This window comes from Marmota flaviventris, chromosome 4 (genome assembly GCF_047511675.1).
Source record: "Marmota flaviventris isolate mMarFla1 chromosome 4, mMarFla1.hap1, whole genome shotgun sequence".
Lineage (NCBI taxonomy): Eukaryota > Metazoa > Chordata > Mammalia > Rodentia > Sciuridae > Marmota > Marmota flaviventris.
The window spans coordinates 54,022,465-54,039,331 of NC_092501.1; the positions used below are offsets into that span (position 1 = coordinate 54,022,465).

The 16,867-nt window shown below is 47.3% G+C and overlaps 1 protein-coding gene across 2 annotated transcripts in view; it reads right to left on the bottom strand.

Annotated features, from left to right (window-relative positions):
* Hkdc1 (hexokinase domain containing 1) overlaps positions 1 to 16,867 on the bottom strand; it is a 46,382-nt gene that overhangs the window by 10,535 nt on the left and 18,980 nt on the right. For both annotated transcript variants that reach the window (XM_071610723.1, XM_027931290.2), the window contains 9 exons: positions 14,791 to 14,974; positions 10,264 to 10,419; positions 9,380 to 9,613; positions 8,261 to 8,565; positions 5,751 to 5,896; positions 5,543 to 5,662; positions 2,943 to 3,038; positions 2,716 to 2,815; positions 1,611 to 1,794 (listed from right to left, as the gene is read on the bottom strand). In XM_071610723.1, coding sequence (XP_071466824.1) covers positions 1,611 to 1,794; positions 2,716 to 2,815; positions 2,943 to 3,038; positions 5,543 to 5,662; positions 5,751 to 5,896; positions 8,261 to 8,565; positions 9,380 to 9,613; positions 10,264 to 10,419; positions 14,791 to 14,974 — 1,525 coding nt within the window. The remainder of the gene's footprint in view (positions 1 to 1,610; positions 1,795 to 2,715; positions 2,816 to 2,942; positions 3,039 to 5,542; positions 5,663 to 5,750; positions 5,897 to 8,260; positions 8,566 to 9,379; positions 9,614 to 10,263; positions 10,420 to 14,790; positions 14,975 to 16,867) is intronic.

Consider the following 16,867-nt stretch of genomic DNA (forward strand, 5'->3'; position numbering starts at 1 on the left):
TCTTTCCGCCAGAGTGTGAGCTCCTGAAGGGCAAACAGCAGGGGAAAGGGGGCTTGGGAAGCAGCGAGGCACCCAGAAGACACTCTGCCCAGGTAGGTGAACAATGGCTGCAGGGTATCCCCAACAACCGTGCAGAGCTGGGCTCCCACTGGCTGCAGAGGCCAATGGAGATAGGAGCATTCCTAAGACTTCCATGCTGGCCTCCTGCTCTCTAAAGGATAAGAGATCTTTTCAGCCTAAGAAACCAAACACCAGGACAGAAGAATAATGGTGACTGCGAGGCCGATTCAAGTGTTCGGCCCTTAAACTGTCCAAAAACATGGGCCCCAGTGGATACAAACACAAAATTATGGCACAAGGACTCTGCCCCTCAAGAAGAGCCTTGATATTTGGGATGCAGAGATAAGGTCCCACCAGGTGCAGTGGCACATGCCTGTAATCCCAGCAGTTCCAGAGGCTGAGGTAGGAGGATCGTAAGTTCAAAGCCAGCCTCAGCAACTTAGGGAGACCCTGTCTCAAAATAAAAACAAAAAGGGCTGGGGATGTGGCTCAGTAGTAAAGCACCCCTGGGTTCAAACCCTGGTACCAAAAACAAAATCCAAAACAAAGATAAGTTACCTTCTTTTTGGAGCAATTCCTGTTTAGCTGACCTCACCAAAGCTCACCTGCCTTCCAGGGACAAAGACTGATGCCAAAGGCAGGCAAGGGGCCCAAGGGCTGGTCCTAGCCTTGCCTGAGCCTCTTCTAGACAACATTCTAGGAACAGTCACGAAGGTGTCCCTGGCCCAGGTATCTCATCACATCCTACCTGCCCACCCTCCCAGTGTCAATATATCTGTATTTCCCCTTAATTTGCATATGCAGATACGAGTCTTGATTGTAATAAAGACCCTTTGGCCTGCAAAAACAGTTACCACCTGGTGCTCTGCAGAAGGGGTTCGCCACCCCCTGTTCCAGTTTGTGGGCCCAGGTCAATCATCAAAGCCTTATATAACAGCCCAATCTACCACTCTCTCCCCCACTCCAGCAGGCATATCACAGTGCAAGAGAAAATCTAGTCCCAATTTTTAAAAGTCATTTTTCCTAGTGTTTTTAGTGTGATGAGTAATTGGTATATACATCGCCATGGATGGTGACCCATGATGTGACATGCTGTTGCCCATGAGAACAAGCCCTCCCTCCCCATCCACCACAGGGGCCCTCTTTCTTGTCCCCCAGACCAGAGATCACCAACCTGGTAGCAGATCTTAAAAGACCAAGGATGTCGATTTCTAAAGTGGACTGATTAAGCGTCCATCTCAGAGAACTCATTAAGCGAGCACACCCCTGCTCTGCCCCCAGCCCCAGTGAGTAGACCTCTGACAGCTCTACCTTGCTTCCAGAGCCAAGACTAGTCCTTACAGTGCCTTCTGGAAATCAGAAAAAGAGACCCCTTCCTTCTACCTGTGGGAAACATCATATTTTTCTTTCATTGCATTGACAGCTGATGGAGAGTTATAATAAACATGCAAAGCTATCATGTCAACGACACAGAAATAGCACCCGCCCTTAGGCCCTGTAAAGTTGCTCCCTGCACACCCTGTATAAGTGTCCACATCCACCCTCTTCACCTCTGTTTGCCAGGATTCAAGGACCCCTCGTCCACCTCCTTGTCGTACTGGGTCCTGATGTCCTCTATGCAGCCATTGTCTCCAAATCCTCCCCACTCTGTGTTGATACACATCTTGCCCTCATCCCCGTCCACCAGCTCAATGTTCCGCAACTCCTCCATGTAGCACATGTTGCTTCCTGTCCCTAGAAGAAATTGCAAAGGGAATTTAGTTCTCTAAGACACCATGAGGTCTTGGGCAGCGTGGGGCAGTGAATAAGAATCAGGATTGGAGGGCTGGGGATAGAGCTCAGTTGGTAGAGTGCTTGCTTCACATGCACAAGTGCACAAGGCCCTGGGATCAATCCCCAGCACCACGGGACTGGATGAATCCAGCTCTGTACTCAGCTGGCTGGTCTGGGGAAGTTGTTCCAGAGGGTCATCTGGGCACCTTGAATATAAGCAGCAGGCAGAACAAAGAGATGCAGATCTGCTGAGATGGCTTCAACCACGTGTCCCTCAACCTCTTAGAGAAGGTCGTCCCTATTTGGAATCCACCTTGGCCTTAATCACTGCCAAATTTCTTCCAAAGGTCCCTAAAATGTCTGTATCATCTCAGGCCACTCTCTTCCCCTCTTCTCAGTTTCTTTCCAACTCATCCCCTTCCTACGTACCCTAAGAACTAGAAGAATCCAGAGAAACAAGTTGGTGCACATTGGGTCCAAAGTGATTCAATTCTGGTCTCTTTCTTCCTAAGAAAGTCTGTCCCAAAGCCATCATTTGAAAAAAATCCCTTCTTTCTATGTCATCTCCTTCCTCAACAAAAAGGATGAACCTGAATTAGAACACTTAATGGAAGAAGATACTAAGTAGAGATTTCAAAATTAGGCAACCTGGAGTCCCAATCTTAATTAATTTCTTCTCTGCCTTGGACAAAGCATCTGCATAATGGAGAAATAGTGAGTTGCCCCACCCGCACCACCTCTTGCTGTGTGAGAATCTCTTGAGGACTGGGATGGGATTAGCAAACATGTGACATCTGTAAACCACCATTTTTTCCCTTGCCTATGACCTGGCCTTAGAACTACTCTCAACATAGTAGTCCAGGCAACTATCTAACCACTTACCTGCAATCAAGCCAATCTCACAATTAGGATCTTCATAGCCACAGGTCATCATGGTCCCCACTGTGTCATTCACAACTGCAACTATGTCCAGGTCAAACTCCTGCAAAGGAGGAAGTTCTACTGGAAGCAGGATGTGGAGGAGTCACGGGGACTGGGCAGAGGGTGGCAGAGCAGAGGGCCTAGGGGAAGGGGGCAAGGTCAGGCATGAGACTCAACACATGGCCTACATTTCTCCTCTTGATGGCTTCTCTGAGCATGTCCACCACATCCTCCCCTTCACAGTCGGTGGCCTTGAAGCCTTTGGTCCACCCTATGAGTGTTCCCTGAAAGAAAGGAGGGGAAATTCATCTGAGCCATAGTTCACAAGGACCACCGTGAACCTCGACTTCTACTAGACACTGACAATTTGATGGCGAGCCAAGCACACATGCTTTTGATTGTGTTTCTGCCTCTGCAGCCCTAACACAGCACGGAGGTATCACTGAGCAGGATGCCCTGACAAGGTCTAGCACTGTGTGGAGTCACTGCCACAATTCCTGTTCTTCAAGGGTCAGCCATGTTCCCTGCCATTACTGCCCAGAATCAAAGCCTGGGATCAGAGAAGAAGTCCCACTTCTAATTCATCCTGGGATGGATTGAGATGGGATCAAAGGTGCAGTTACAACATGTTTGACAAAGCATTGTTCCACAGTGAGAAACTAGAGGCATCCTATGATTGCAACAATATCCAGGAGACCTATCATCTTATGCAGGAATATAAAAAATGTTAAAAACCTCTGAAAGTATGCTGCAGGAGAACACTGGATGTTAGAGAACAATGTCCCTTAGGCACTGTTAAGTGAAAGCTCAGTAAACAAATACAGATAGTGAATCATTCTGTTTTTATTTTTAAAAATTACATATGCACATGAATCTGGAAAAAGATCTGAAACACTATTTTTGGTTTTGTTTTGTTTTTGTTTTGGTACCAGGGATTGAACCCAGGGGTGCTTAATCACTGAGCCACATCCACATCCCTTTTTTATATTTTATTTAGATACAGAATCTCACTGAATGCTTAGGGCCTCGCTAAGTTTCTGAGACTGGCTTTGAACTCGTGATCCTCCTGCCTCAGCCTCCGGAGCTGGGATTACAGGCATGCGCCACCATGCCCAGATATTTTACAATTTTGAGAAGTATTTTAATTTTAAAGAGAAGCCCAAGGTTGTCCTGTTAGCCTGAAGCAGACGGCACTCTAGCCCTAGCTCTGCAGCCCAGAAAGTCAGGAGAGGGGACAGCTGGCAGAGCTGGGGTATCTGGGCCAACAGAGGTCTTGGGAAGGAGAGGTGGCCAGCAAACCCGCCGGGAGTGCCCCCCCCCTGTGGCTCGATGCCACCTCACCCTGAGGCCCTCGGCCAGCAAGCCCCGGTCTCCCTCCTTTTCTCCTCAGTCCTCAAGAAACTGGGCCACCTTGCTCCTTTCCTGCTTGACATGTGTAGACAAATCAGAGACAACCCAACTGAAATACCTCTCTCTTGTAAACTGCAGTTACACAAAAATGTTATCTACTTTTAATCTCTTTTTTCCTCCAGCCATGGGCGGGTTTTGTTCCCAGCTACCCACTTGCTCATCTTGTCAGAACAAACTTGTCAGAACAGCTGGAAGAAGAGGCCCTAGAAACCCAGTGCCCTGGGTCAGAAGCACAACTGTGTCCTGGAGCCCATCAGCCCTTCAGGACCGTGGACAGCTGCACACAGCTCCCCCTCCCCCACAATGTATTGATTCCTCGGGCCACAGTGACACAGGGATAGGATCATCTTTAAAGAACAAAACATGACTGACAAGAATGCATTCCCTTCTGACTCCCCATCACCTCTACTACTAGGAGGTCACCTGTACTATTAGTCCAGTAGGAGTCCTTCCAGATCTTTTTCTCTATGCCTATGTATGTTTTTAAGTAAATAATTTATACAGTATAAACTACTGCTATTTGTTTTCTTCTTCAATGATGCTCCTTCTAGATCTTTCTAAATCACTTGACAGGGACCTGTTACATTCCTTCACTGAACAAAATATTCCTCAAATATAATTGCAGAGAAATTTTGGAATCCATAAAACATACCTTTAAAAAAGGGTGTATATTTATCCTCATTTTTGTGGGGGAAAGGGAACAAGGGATTGAACTCAGAGGTACTTGATCACTGAGCCACATCCCCAGCCCTATTTTGTATTTTATTTAGAGACAGAGTCTCACTGAGTTGCTTAGGGCCTCATTTTTTGCAGAGGCTGGCTTGAACTCTTCATCCTCCTGCCTCAACCTCCCAAGCCCTGGGATTACAATTGTGCACTACCGTGCCCAGCTATCCTCATGTTTTAAGTGAGGAAATTAAAGTACAGAGAGTTAAATAAATCATCCAAAGTCACATGGCTAATAAATAGCAAGTCCTGGATTTGAACAACAACAACAAGAAAAAACATACACACATTTTTTTTTTAATCGTTAAAATATTCCACCATGGCCCAGTTTAGTGGTGCACACCTGTAATCCCAGCAGCTCAGGAGACTAAAACAGGAGGATCCCACGTTCAAAGCCAGCCTCAGCCACAGTGAGGCGCTAAGCAACTCAGTGAGACCCTGTCTCTAAATCAAATACAAAATAAGGTTGGGGATGTGGCTCAGTGGTGGAATGTCCCTGACTTCAATCCCCAGTACAAAAAAAGAAAAAAAAAAAATTCCACCATGTGTTTCTAGCTGCTCTGAATTCCGACTCCTCAACCAAGTCAAGAGTGCCTGGGAGGAAACCTGAGCTGCCCCAGAGGAGGAGAGTGGCCCCCGCAAGCTGCCTCACCTTGTCAATGCTCATCTGCCTGCAGGGAAAGGAGAAGGTGAAGCCCAAAGGCAGCCGGGCACCCTTGAGGCCCATGTAGTCCAGGAAGTCGGCGATGCACTGCACGATGTGGTCGAACAGCTGGGGGGAGAGACACATCCATGCCACTGGGCACCCATCAGGGTGCGAGCAGCGCCCACGGGGCACGAAACTCCCTCCCTACACTCACCTCCTCGCCAGTGCCCTGCATGATCTCCAGGGGGATGGCAAAGATCTTGTTGTACATTCGCACTGACCTCCGTCCGCTTCTGATCTTCACCAGGAGGACCCGGAAGTTAGTCCCCCCTAAATCCAGGGCCAGGAACTTTCCTTTCTCTGTGGGGAGAAAGTGAAGGCTGTGTTCTCCAGCATGCACTCAGCAGGGACTTGTGTCAGGGCACTGGGGGGAGGAGGAGAGGCCCAAGCCCAGCAGACCTGGAGCCGGCCTTCCTGGGCTCCAGACCAGAGGGTCAGGGTCCTGCACAGGGAGGTTGCACCTGTCTGAGGCCAGACTGCAAAGGCCAGGTGCCCCTAAACTATCACTGGTGAGGTGACACAAAAAGGGCCCTGAACTGCAGGAAAGGGACCTAGTGGCTCTGAAAGATGGCTTTTCATCTTAAGCAAGGGTGGCCAGGCCCTGCCTTTCCACATCTGCAGAATAAGAGGTTGGGCCTCTGAGGGCCTTTCAGGCTCTAAGTTCCACCCTGCAGTGGCCTGTTAGGAAGCCCCAAGGCACCGTATTCTAGGAACAGAGCGTCTGGTAAAGGACACACTGAAACTGACTTGCAAGAGGCCTCTGAGGGTGACTCTGGGCTAGGTGACCCTGACCACAAGGACTCCGGAAGGTGTTTCCATCCTGTCTGTGCAGCCTAGAGGGATCCTTGTCACACCATGGGATGACTTTTCTTGCTCCCTCTCCTTCCCCTGATCCCCACACACCCCAGCCTGACTAATGAAAAACCGTGTCAAGTCCTTCCCCCTTGGTACCTGTGGGCCCCATGTGCAGTCAGAGCCTCTGGCTTCCCTGCTGCCCGCATCATCTGCCTCCTTCCCAAAGAACCTTCTCCCTGCGCTCAGCCTCACTCACTTTTTTTTTTTTTTTGGTGGGGGGCGTGGGTACCAGGGATTGAACTCAGGGGCACCCGACTACTGAGCCACATCCTCAGCCCTTTTTTGTATTTTATTTAGAGACGGGGACTCACTGAGTTTCTTACTGCATCTCTTTTGCTGAGACTGGTTTTGAACTCGAGATCCTCAACACCTGATATCACTTACTCATTCATTGCCTAGCAGCTGTGAGCCCCACCCACAAGGGCAGGGGCTATACTTCACTGCTCGGTTACTGTGCCTGGAATAGAGCAGTAGGTTCGTAACAGAGCTTTGAGGAGTGAAGGCAGAAGGATGAAAGAAATGAAGAATATGAATAATTAAGTAATTATGAGATTTTTTTATATATTTGATTTTTCTTTGTTTTTATTTTGGGAGGTTTTTGAAGTTTTTGTGTTTTTTTTTTTGGAGGGGAGTTGTTTGTTTTGGTGCATTGAACCTTGAACCCAGGGGCACTTACCACTGAGCTACATCCTCAGTCCTTTTTATTTTGACACAGATTCTAAGTGGCGAAGGTTGGCCTCAAATTTGTGATCCTCCTGCCTAAGCCTTCTGAGTCATCAGGATCTTAAGTGTGCATCACCACACCCAGCTGGATTTGGGGTTTTGGTGTGTTTGGGTGTGTATGTGTATGTGTGGGTGTGTTTCTCATGTAAACTCAAAGGATTTGGGCTTCAGAAAGATCTTCGTTGTTTAGAGATCCAGAACAGGTGACCTCAGCAGGTCACTAAATCCCTAAGTCTCAGTTTGGGTATCCATAAAATGGGAATCATTTCCTCTTTGAGAAACATACAAAGTGTTTTTGGAGATGAAATGGAAGTAAAGGTTCAAATGCAAATTATAAGATGTGAATCAGCTCACAAAGGTCATTATTTCAGTAAGAAGTCCATGAGATTCGAAGAGGTAAAATATTTTTTCTAAAGAACTTACTGTCCTCTTCAGAGGCTTCTCTCCCCTGAGCCCGAGGCGCAGGACCAGGATCAAGAGTTGAAAAAGTCCAGGGCAGAAACCGATGAGAGGAAGGAGAGCAGTCCAAGCCCCAGGAGAGAACCAGCAGGACGACCAGCCCACACCAGCCCAATGACCCAGACGGACACTCAGGGACAGGAGGACCTGAGCCTTCTGTCTGCTCCTAGAATGGGTCTGCTCACGTCCTTACCTACACATGTAGACACATGTGCGTGCATGATCGCACACACACACACCCCCCTTGGGTCAACTGAGGCCACAGTTCAGAAGGAGAGTGAACCCCCATCTCCTCCTTTCATTACAGACATGAATCCAACGATCTAAAAACCGAATACCTCCCTGGATTTAGGGAGGGTTTTTTTGGGGGGGGCACAGTGTGTGCTGGGGATTGAACTTACCCATTGAGCCATATCCCCAGCCTTTTTCTGTATTTTATTTAGAGACAGGGTCTCACTGAGTTGCTTAGGCCCTTGCTAAGTTGCTGAGGCTGGCTCTGAACTCACAATCCTCCTGCCTCAGCCTCATGAGCTGCTGGGATTCCAGAAGTACACTACCACACCCAACTTAGGGAGTTTTGATGGAAGCTCTGGGTGGCCCTTCAGAACAGAGGGCTTGCGGACCCACCTGTGCCATCGGGCATCCCGCAGACATAGGTGGGCAGCATCTTGACTGTGGCCAGCGCCTGCGTCTTCTTCTTCAGCCCGTACTCGAGCTCAGTCCGCATCTTGTGCTGCACGCCCACCAGCTGCTCCCGGGTCAGCTGGAACAAGGCCAGCACCTCATCAATCTGTTTCCTCTGGGCCTGCACACGGGAAGCCACTGCCGTCACCATGGCGGCCCCCTTGGTGCTGCCACTCTCTGACAGGAGGAAGCGGACATCACAGTTTGGGACCAGTCTCCTCACCACCTTGTGCAGGCGTTTGGGGTACCTGGAAGTAGGAGTAATGCAAAATATCAACAGTCAGGTCTGACTAATGGGAAGAGACCCAGGTGGAGTGGGGACTGCATCTGCAGTTGCTAAATGCTATGGAGGGTGACGAGGACAGCTGGGACAGTGGAAGGACACTTGAGAGGCTCAAGGAAATGCCTATTTGATCAGCTAATATTTCACCAGTGGGGTACATCCATGCATAATGTATTAGCTGGGCATCTTCTCTGTCTAAAGAAGAATCTTCTTCTTAGCCCTTTCTAGGGTGTACCCACTCAACTTCCAGCCTGACCTCCATTAGTCAAAGGGGATTCCATTCTGTTTTTCTGCCACTGCTGTTTTTTCCCATCTCTAACTGGGTGTAAATTATTTTCCAATCTTACCACCTAGTAGGTTTCAATAAATAACGAATGAAAGATGGATGGATGGATGGATGGTAGATGGATGGATGGATGGTAGATGGATGGTTGGATGGGTAGATGGATGGATGAAATGGGTAGATAGTAATGGATGGATGGATGGATGGATATATGGGTGGACAGACACCCATATAGATGGATGGGTAGATGGATAGATGGCCTTCCTAATTAGGCAATTGGCTTGAGCAGACTATGTCTTCGTGAGTGATTCCCAAAAGCACCCAACCATTTAGGGGAAAGTAGGCTTTGGATTCACCGTTTCCTTTTAATCTTAGAACTATACAGGGGTGTTCCATTCCAGCTGCCCAGATACACAGCATCGTTCAGTGAGAACACTGGAACCCGGCCCCAGGAGAGACCTGCTGGAGGGGTTGCAGGTGGACAGGCGGCACTCACTGAGGGTGTATCTTGTAGAGTGTGCCATCCATGCCCACCGTGGTCCGGAGCCTCGCCAGCTTCTTGTTCTCCCAGAGGCGCGTCAGGATGGCCGCCAACGCTGCTGCACAGAGATTGGCGGAACGGAAGGAGACGATGGTGCAGACATGCTGGACAGCAATGCAGTCGGCCTCAGAGGGCTCCAGGCCCAGATCCACCAGGATCTCTCTTGTATTACCAAGGCCTTCTTTGTACCTGGCCAGGGGACAGGAATGAGAGGACCACACTTCCCCATGCCACGGACATCCTCCTGGGGGAACCAGCTCTCCTACCTCTCAGGATTATACAAATAGACTGGTTCATGGTGACAGAGGAATGACAATATCAACATTGATAAGAACAGTTACTATCTATTGAGTACTTACTATACGCCAGGTACTTGTCTAAGGATTTCACATGTATTAACACATTCAATCTCCACAAAAATACTAAGGAAAAGCAGTGTCACTACCAAATTGTACAGATGAGAGAGGTGAGTCACAACAAGGGTAACCTGTCCTTGGTGGCACAGTTAATAAGTGCTAGAGCCAAGATTTGAACTCAGGTAATTAGATTATGGCCCATACTTTTAACCACGCTGTGCTATGTAGCCCAAATCTGCATAGTCCCAGACTCCGGGTGAGTGCCAGTCTGCTGAATCGAAACTGATTACACAGCCCATGGCAATGCCAGGGATTCTCAGCCTGAGGAACAGGACACTGAGATGACTAAGGCCAGCCATCTCCACCAGCAGCCCATTGAAGGGATCTAAGTGTAAGAACTCAAATCACCAAATCTACGGGTGGCTCCGCTGGCCACCCACCTCCCACAGAGGCAAGGCAGGAGGGACACAGTCAGTGACTTACTTCTCCATGGCAGCCACATGTTGTGTTTCGATCTTGCCCTTAGTGTGGAGAGCAGAGGATTTCATACCACCAAACAGGAGGCCAGCCTTAGCCATCTTCAGCAAGATGAGCCTGACGAGCTCCCCCAGGTACAAGCCACTGATCATCTTCTCAAACCTGCAATTTGGTGAACACATCAGTGGAAGCCACATCTTTGGTTATGCAGCATCATATCCCAAAGACCAGGAGCCATGGCTCAAGGTCAAGAGCAGGATAAGAGCTCTGTGGATCAGGAGGCCTCAGCCCAGCCCAGGTGCAGCACGCCGTTGGCAGAAGAGCACCATCCTTTCCTCGACACTCTTCATCAAGGAAAGGGCTAAGTTGGAGAAGATCTAAGATTCCTACCTGTTCACAAAATGCTGGGCTCCAAGAATCTTTATCTCAAATCACCCTGGCTGTGGGGGTGCCATGCTTACTTTGGGCATAAGGAAACTCAACATTCCTTTCCTAGGAATCACATAACCATTGCATGACAAATCACATTTCAGGTACTTCCATTGAGCTTCTATCCAAGAGAGAAAGATGCTGCTATCATTTGGACCTAGAGTGTCCTGCAAAGGCTCATGTGTCATAAGCTTGGTGCTCAATCTGTGTAATGCTGTTGGGAAGTCATGGGATTTTAAGAAATGGGACCACAAGGTGGTTGTCCAGTCACTTGGAGAGTGTCCTTGGAAGGGATGTTGGGATTCTAGTCCCTCCCTCTTCCTCTCTTTTTCTCACGCCCATCCAGGAGGTGAATGGGCCTCCTCTGCCACATGCTCCCACCATGATATGCTGACCCACATCAGGCCAAAAAGCAGTGGGGCCAACCAATCATAGACTGGAATCTCCCAAACTGCAAGCCAAAATAAACTTTCCTTCTCATAAGTAAATTGTCTCAGGTATTTGTTACAGTGCTGTCTGTGAGACAGAGGATCCACCGTAAGGTGGATGCAATATCTGGAAGGCTACCTATACCTCTGAGTCTGCACACCAGACAGCTGCTAATCCTCAGCCCCCCACCAGGTGAACTACAAGTTTCATTTTCCAAACATGATATGACACAAAGTCAAGGGCAATCTATTTCATAATCTACCTTGCATATTTCACTTTTTAAAAATCTTAGAACATTGAAGAAACAGAAAACAATCAAATGAAATTCAGGTAGGATTCAAGAGAATGGAATTCATCTTAAGTGAAATGGAAACGGATAAAAATGAAAAAAGTAAAAAAAAAAATGGGCACCACTTCCTTGGAACATGACTGCCTGGGGTCCCCAGGGAAGCTGGGGTATGCTGGGTGTGGGTACAGCCAAGGCAGGAATGTGCTGTGAGGGTTTGCATTTCTAGTGTTTGAATGATTTCTAGGAAGTGCCTAAATATTCATTCACCAAGGTGTCTGGGGCTGGGAAAGTGGGAAATGAACTTGGGACATGTTCTCTGCGCTAAAGGACAAGCTACTTAAGAGCAATGAAAACATGTCATGAGGACGCAGGAGTCAGCTTGAAGGGACTTCCTTTGGCTAAATCTGGAGAAAAAACTTGGAGCATCAAATTAAACAATGATAGGAAGAAATTGAAACTCATTTAAAAAAGGGGGTGGCTGTGGCTGTAGCTCAGTGGTAGAGCACCAGCCCCGCACGTGTGAACTGGGTTCGACCCTCAGCACCACATAAAAGTAAATAAATAAAGATATTGTGTCCATCTACAACTAAACAAATATTAAAAATAAATAATAAGGGCTGGGGTTGTGGCTCAGTGGTAGAGCCACAGAAATGTAAAATAAAGATATTGTGTCCACCTAAAATGGATGAATGGATAAAAAAAATGTGGCATTTATACACAATGGAGTATTACTCTGCATTAAAAAATGACAAAATCATAGAATTTACAGGGAAATGGATGGCATTAGAGCAGATTATGCTAAGTGAAGCTAGCCAATCCCTAAAAAACAAATGTCAAATGTCTTCTTTGATATAAGGAGAGTAGCTAAGAACAGAGTAGGGTCGAAGAGCATGAGAAGAAGATTAACATTAAACAGGGATGAGAGGTGGGAGGGAAAGGGGGAGAGAAGGGAAAATGCATGGAAATGGAAGGAGACCCTCAGAGGTATACAAAAGTACATACAAGAGGAAGTGAGGGGAAGGGGAAAAATAATACAAGGGGGACAAACGAATGTCAGTAAAGGGGGCAGAGAGAGAAGAGGGGAGGGGAGGGGAGGGGAGGGGAGGGGAGGGGGGATAGTAGAGGATAGGAAAGACAGCAGAATACAACAGACACTAGTATGGCAATATGTAAATCAATGGATGTGTAACTGATGTGATTCTGCAATCTGTATATGGGGTAAAAATGGGAGCTCATAACCCACTTGAATCAAATTGTGAAATATGATATATCAAGAACTATGTAATGTTTTGAACAGCCAACAATAAAAAATTAAAAAAAAAAAAAAGAAAAAAAAAAAGAAAAATAATAAACTAAATATAAATTAGAGGGAGGGACAGCATAAAAAAAAAATATTTAAAAATAAATAAAATAAAGGTATTGTGTCTATCTACAACTAAATAATATATTTTAAAAAGACATTGGTGAATAGACAAGCAAAAGTAAGTAGAGTAGAAGGAGCATGGGAGAGGGGAGGGAGGATGGGAGGGAAAGGGAGGATCATGAACTGAAATCGATTTTTTTTGTGTTTGTTGGTCAGAATGAGCCCAACTACTATGTATAACTATAAAGCTCAGAAAAAAAAAAAGACACTGGTGGGGGCCAGGCACGTGGTGCATAACCGTAATCTCAGCTACTTTCAAAATAAAAAATAAAAAGGGTGGGGATAAGCTGGGGGGGGTAGCTCAGTGGTAGAGTGCTTGCCGAGCACGTGTGAAGCACTGGGTTCTATCCTCAGCACCACATAAAAATAAATAAATAAAATAAACATATTATGTCCATCTACAACTAAGAAAAAATTTTTTAAAAGAGTGAGGATAAAAAAATTAATTTAAAAAATATTTTAGGGCTGGAGATGTGGCTCAAGCGGTAGCGCGCTCGCCTGGCATGCGTGCGGCCCGGGTTCGATCCTCAGCACCACATACAAACAAAGATGTTGTGTCCGCCAAATACTAAAAAATAAATATTAAAAAATTCTCTCTCTCTCTCTTAAAAAAAAAAGAAACTACCATTTAAAAAAATAAAATAAAATAAAATATTTTAAAAGTGGGGAATGTAGCTCAGTGGCAGAGTGATAGCTTTGCTAGACCATGAATCCAATCACCAGTACCCAATATATATATATAGCTGAGGTTGGCCTCGAACTTGCAATCCTCTTGCTTCAGCTTCCCAAGTTGCTGAAATTATAGGCATGTGCCACTGCACCTGGCTCAGAAAAAATAATCTTATACATACATATGTAAGTGTATATTATGTGTGTTATAAGCACAGACATACATATATACAGAGAGATAGAATATTACTATTTGGGGAATTTGAGTGAATGGGTATGGGGAAACGTTGTACTACTTTCACAACTTTTCAGTAATTCAAAATTAATTTTTATGGGGTGCAGCAGCACATACCCCTAATCCCAGCAACTTGGGAGGGTGAGAATCACAAGTTCAAAGCCAGCCTCAGCAATTTAGCGAGGCCCTAAGGAACTTAGCAAGGCTTCGTCTCAAAATAAAAGTTTTTAAAAAGGCTAGGAATGTGGCTCAGTGGTTAAGCGGCCTGGGTTCATTCCCCTAGTACCATATATATATATATATATGGTACTAGGGGAATGAAAATATATATATTTCACATATATATATATATGGTTTTTTTCTTAATTTAAACATTCTTTCACTTAACAAACTCTCAATGAAGTTCAATAATGTGTAAGACTCAGTGTGTAGAAAGGAAAGGAAGGTCAATCGTGTAAGCTGCCTTCAGGGAGCTCAGCATGTAGATGAAGAGCTGCGGCAGACACCTAAATATAGAGACGTGTATGGGATGAGGCTGGGAAGGGTGTGGTCAGCAGACACGAAGGAAGGCCTGGCCAGGCCCTTTTCTGTACTTTATTTAGAGACAGGGTCTCATTGAGTTGCTTGGGGCCTCACTAAGTTGCTGAGGCTGACTTTGAACTCACAATCCTCCTGCCTCAGCCTCCCGAGCCTCTGGGATGACAGGCGTGTGCCACCGCACCTGGCATGCCTGGGTTCCTTCTGTGGCTGCTTGCCTATGTGCTCCAAGAGGGCCAGACCTGTGGTTTGGTTCACGGCCTCATCTCCAACGCCTTGAAGCACATCCTACTCCAGAAATACGGGCGGAACTAGAGCTAGGGATATGACCTAGGAGACAGCCAGACCACTTCCTTGGCTTCCATCTGTTCATCTGCCAAATAAAACTGAAATACAAGCCTTGCCTTATAAACTCATTGTGACAGATGACTGGTCACACGTGGAGAGCCTCCCAGGTACAAGGCACCAGGGATCAGGCAGTGCCTGGTGCCGATGCCCAGATCAGAGCAAATGGGCACTCACAGTTGTTTCCCCGGGTTGAGCGAGCCAAGGTCCAGCTCCCTGTCAAACTCGGTGCGGATGTCCTCCAAGGCCCCATCGTCCCCGAAGGCCCCCCACTCTGTGTTGATGCACATCCTCCCCTCGTCGCCTTCCACAAGGTCAATGTTGCTCATGTCCTCCATGTAACATGCGTTGGTGCCAGTTCCTGGAAAAGGGATCAGAGAGAATATGCAAAGAGGAAAGGGCGCCCGGCTGGGCAGGACATGGAGAACCCAACTGCCTGGAGTCCTGAAGAATGCACACAAAGTGCTTTTGATCCACTCCCCAGGGCTGGTGCTGGCAGAGGAGAGCAGCTTTGGCAAGCCTCAAGCTCATGAGGAATAGAGCTGACATGCCGAGCCCGTGCTTCTCAGTGTGTTAATGGATGGCGGTTATGAATGGAGTCAATTATGAAGCCGTCCCTCATGAATATGCATGAAAGCTGACAAAGCGCACTTAGAAGAGAAGGCTGAGTTAAGCTAATCTTGTAAATATTGGGGGGGAAGCCCACTCACCCAACCCAGAGCAAGCTGCTCTGTAAGCTACTGACATTCCTTTTTATTTGACACTAAAAATACTCTACTTACCCCCTGCTAAAAGTGGCTCTAGCATATGCGCTATCTTCTCTGTGACAGTGATTAACTAGCACCTAAGAAAGTAACGATTCATATCCAAATACAAGATCACTACAGGAAAATCCCTCAAATACTTCAGTATTGGGGAACCCTGCAAGGGGAGTCTTTTTGGAGTCTTTTGGGTTGATGGAAATGTTCTAAAATTAGAAAGGATATTGATGAAGCTCTGTTAGTTTACAAAAAGCCACTGAACTGCACACCTGTAGCATGAGAATTAATATTCCTCAGACAAGCTGCTTTAGATGTCTTTAAAATATTTTTTTTCTATTTCTCTGACATGCTGGACTGAGTATTTGAAATGCCAACATGAAAAAATGGGAAATGTAAGAAAGCAGAACGTGGCCAGGCTCAGTGGCGCATGCCTGTAATCCCAGCGGCTTAGGAGGCTGAGGCAGGAGGATCACGAGTTCAAAGCCAGCCTCAGCAAAAGCAAGGCCCTAAGCAACTCAGTGAGATCCTGTCCACAGGATAGCAGCTGGATGTCATGGGTGGAGGCCACCCCATTCTGAGGTGTGGCGCTCCTGGAAATGGAAAGGCACAGGAAGCTGCTCAGGTTTAAAGACTCTGCCCTTCCAGACAGTCGGGCTGAGGAGGTGCTTTTGGAGATTAAGACAGATCAATTCAGAAAACTTTCCCAGTCATGGTAGAGAAATGGGAAGGGGAGAAGTGGCTATTCAAGAACAACCTAGAGACCAGGTCCCTCCTGCCTTCTCATGGGCCCTCCTGCAGAGCCCCTCCCACCTGCTGGATATCTCTGGGGCTCCTGATGTCCCCTGACAGCACAGCCTCTTGACTGATCATCCTTGTCCCCATGAATTGATCCTCCATGCAGCAGCCAAAGAAAGCTTTTTAAAACACTTATCCATTTATCCAACCCCCACTCAAAGTCCTCCAGGGCTTCTCATCCCTCTTGGATAAAAGCTGGTGGCCTTTCCCCCTCCTCCCACCCTCCCCGACCAGCCTTCTCCTACTTGATGCAGCCACCCTCAGCCTCTGAGGTTCCTTCGAGCAGCCTGGACTCATCTCTGAGGTTAGAGGCTCCTCCCTGCCAGGGACACCTCTCCCTCCACCTCCACCCTTCCCTCTCTTCCTCCTCTCCTCCTCACCCCTCACTCTGTCATGGCAGCCTGTGTTAACTTCTTCATCATGCTCACCACCACCAGAAATTATTTTATGAGTGTCAGTCTCCCTGTCCTTCCCCACCTCCCCTCTGCAAACTCTAGAAGAGCACAGGAGCCCACGGCTGCAAGCCCAGGGCTCAGGCCAGGGCCCACACACCACAGCCTGCGGGAAACACTTGTGAATGAATGAATCAATTTCCCATCTCCTTAAGTCGCTTCTCCTAAATGGACAGGGTCAGCCCCCCCATCATTTACTCAGGTTTTGCTGAAACTAAGCTCCAAACAAGCCCCTTTCTCCCACCT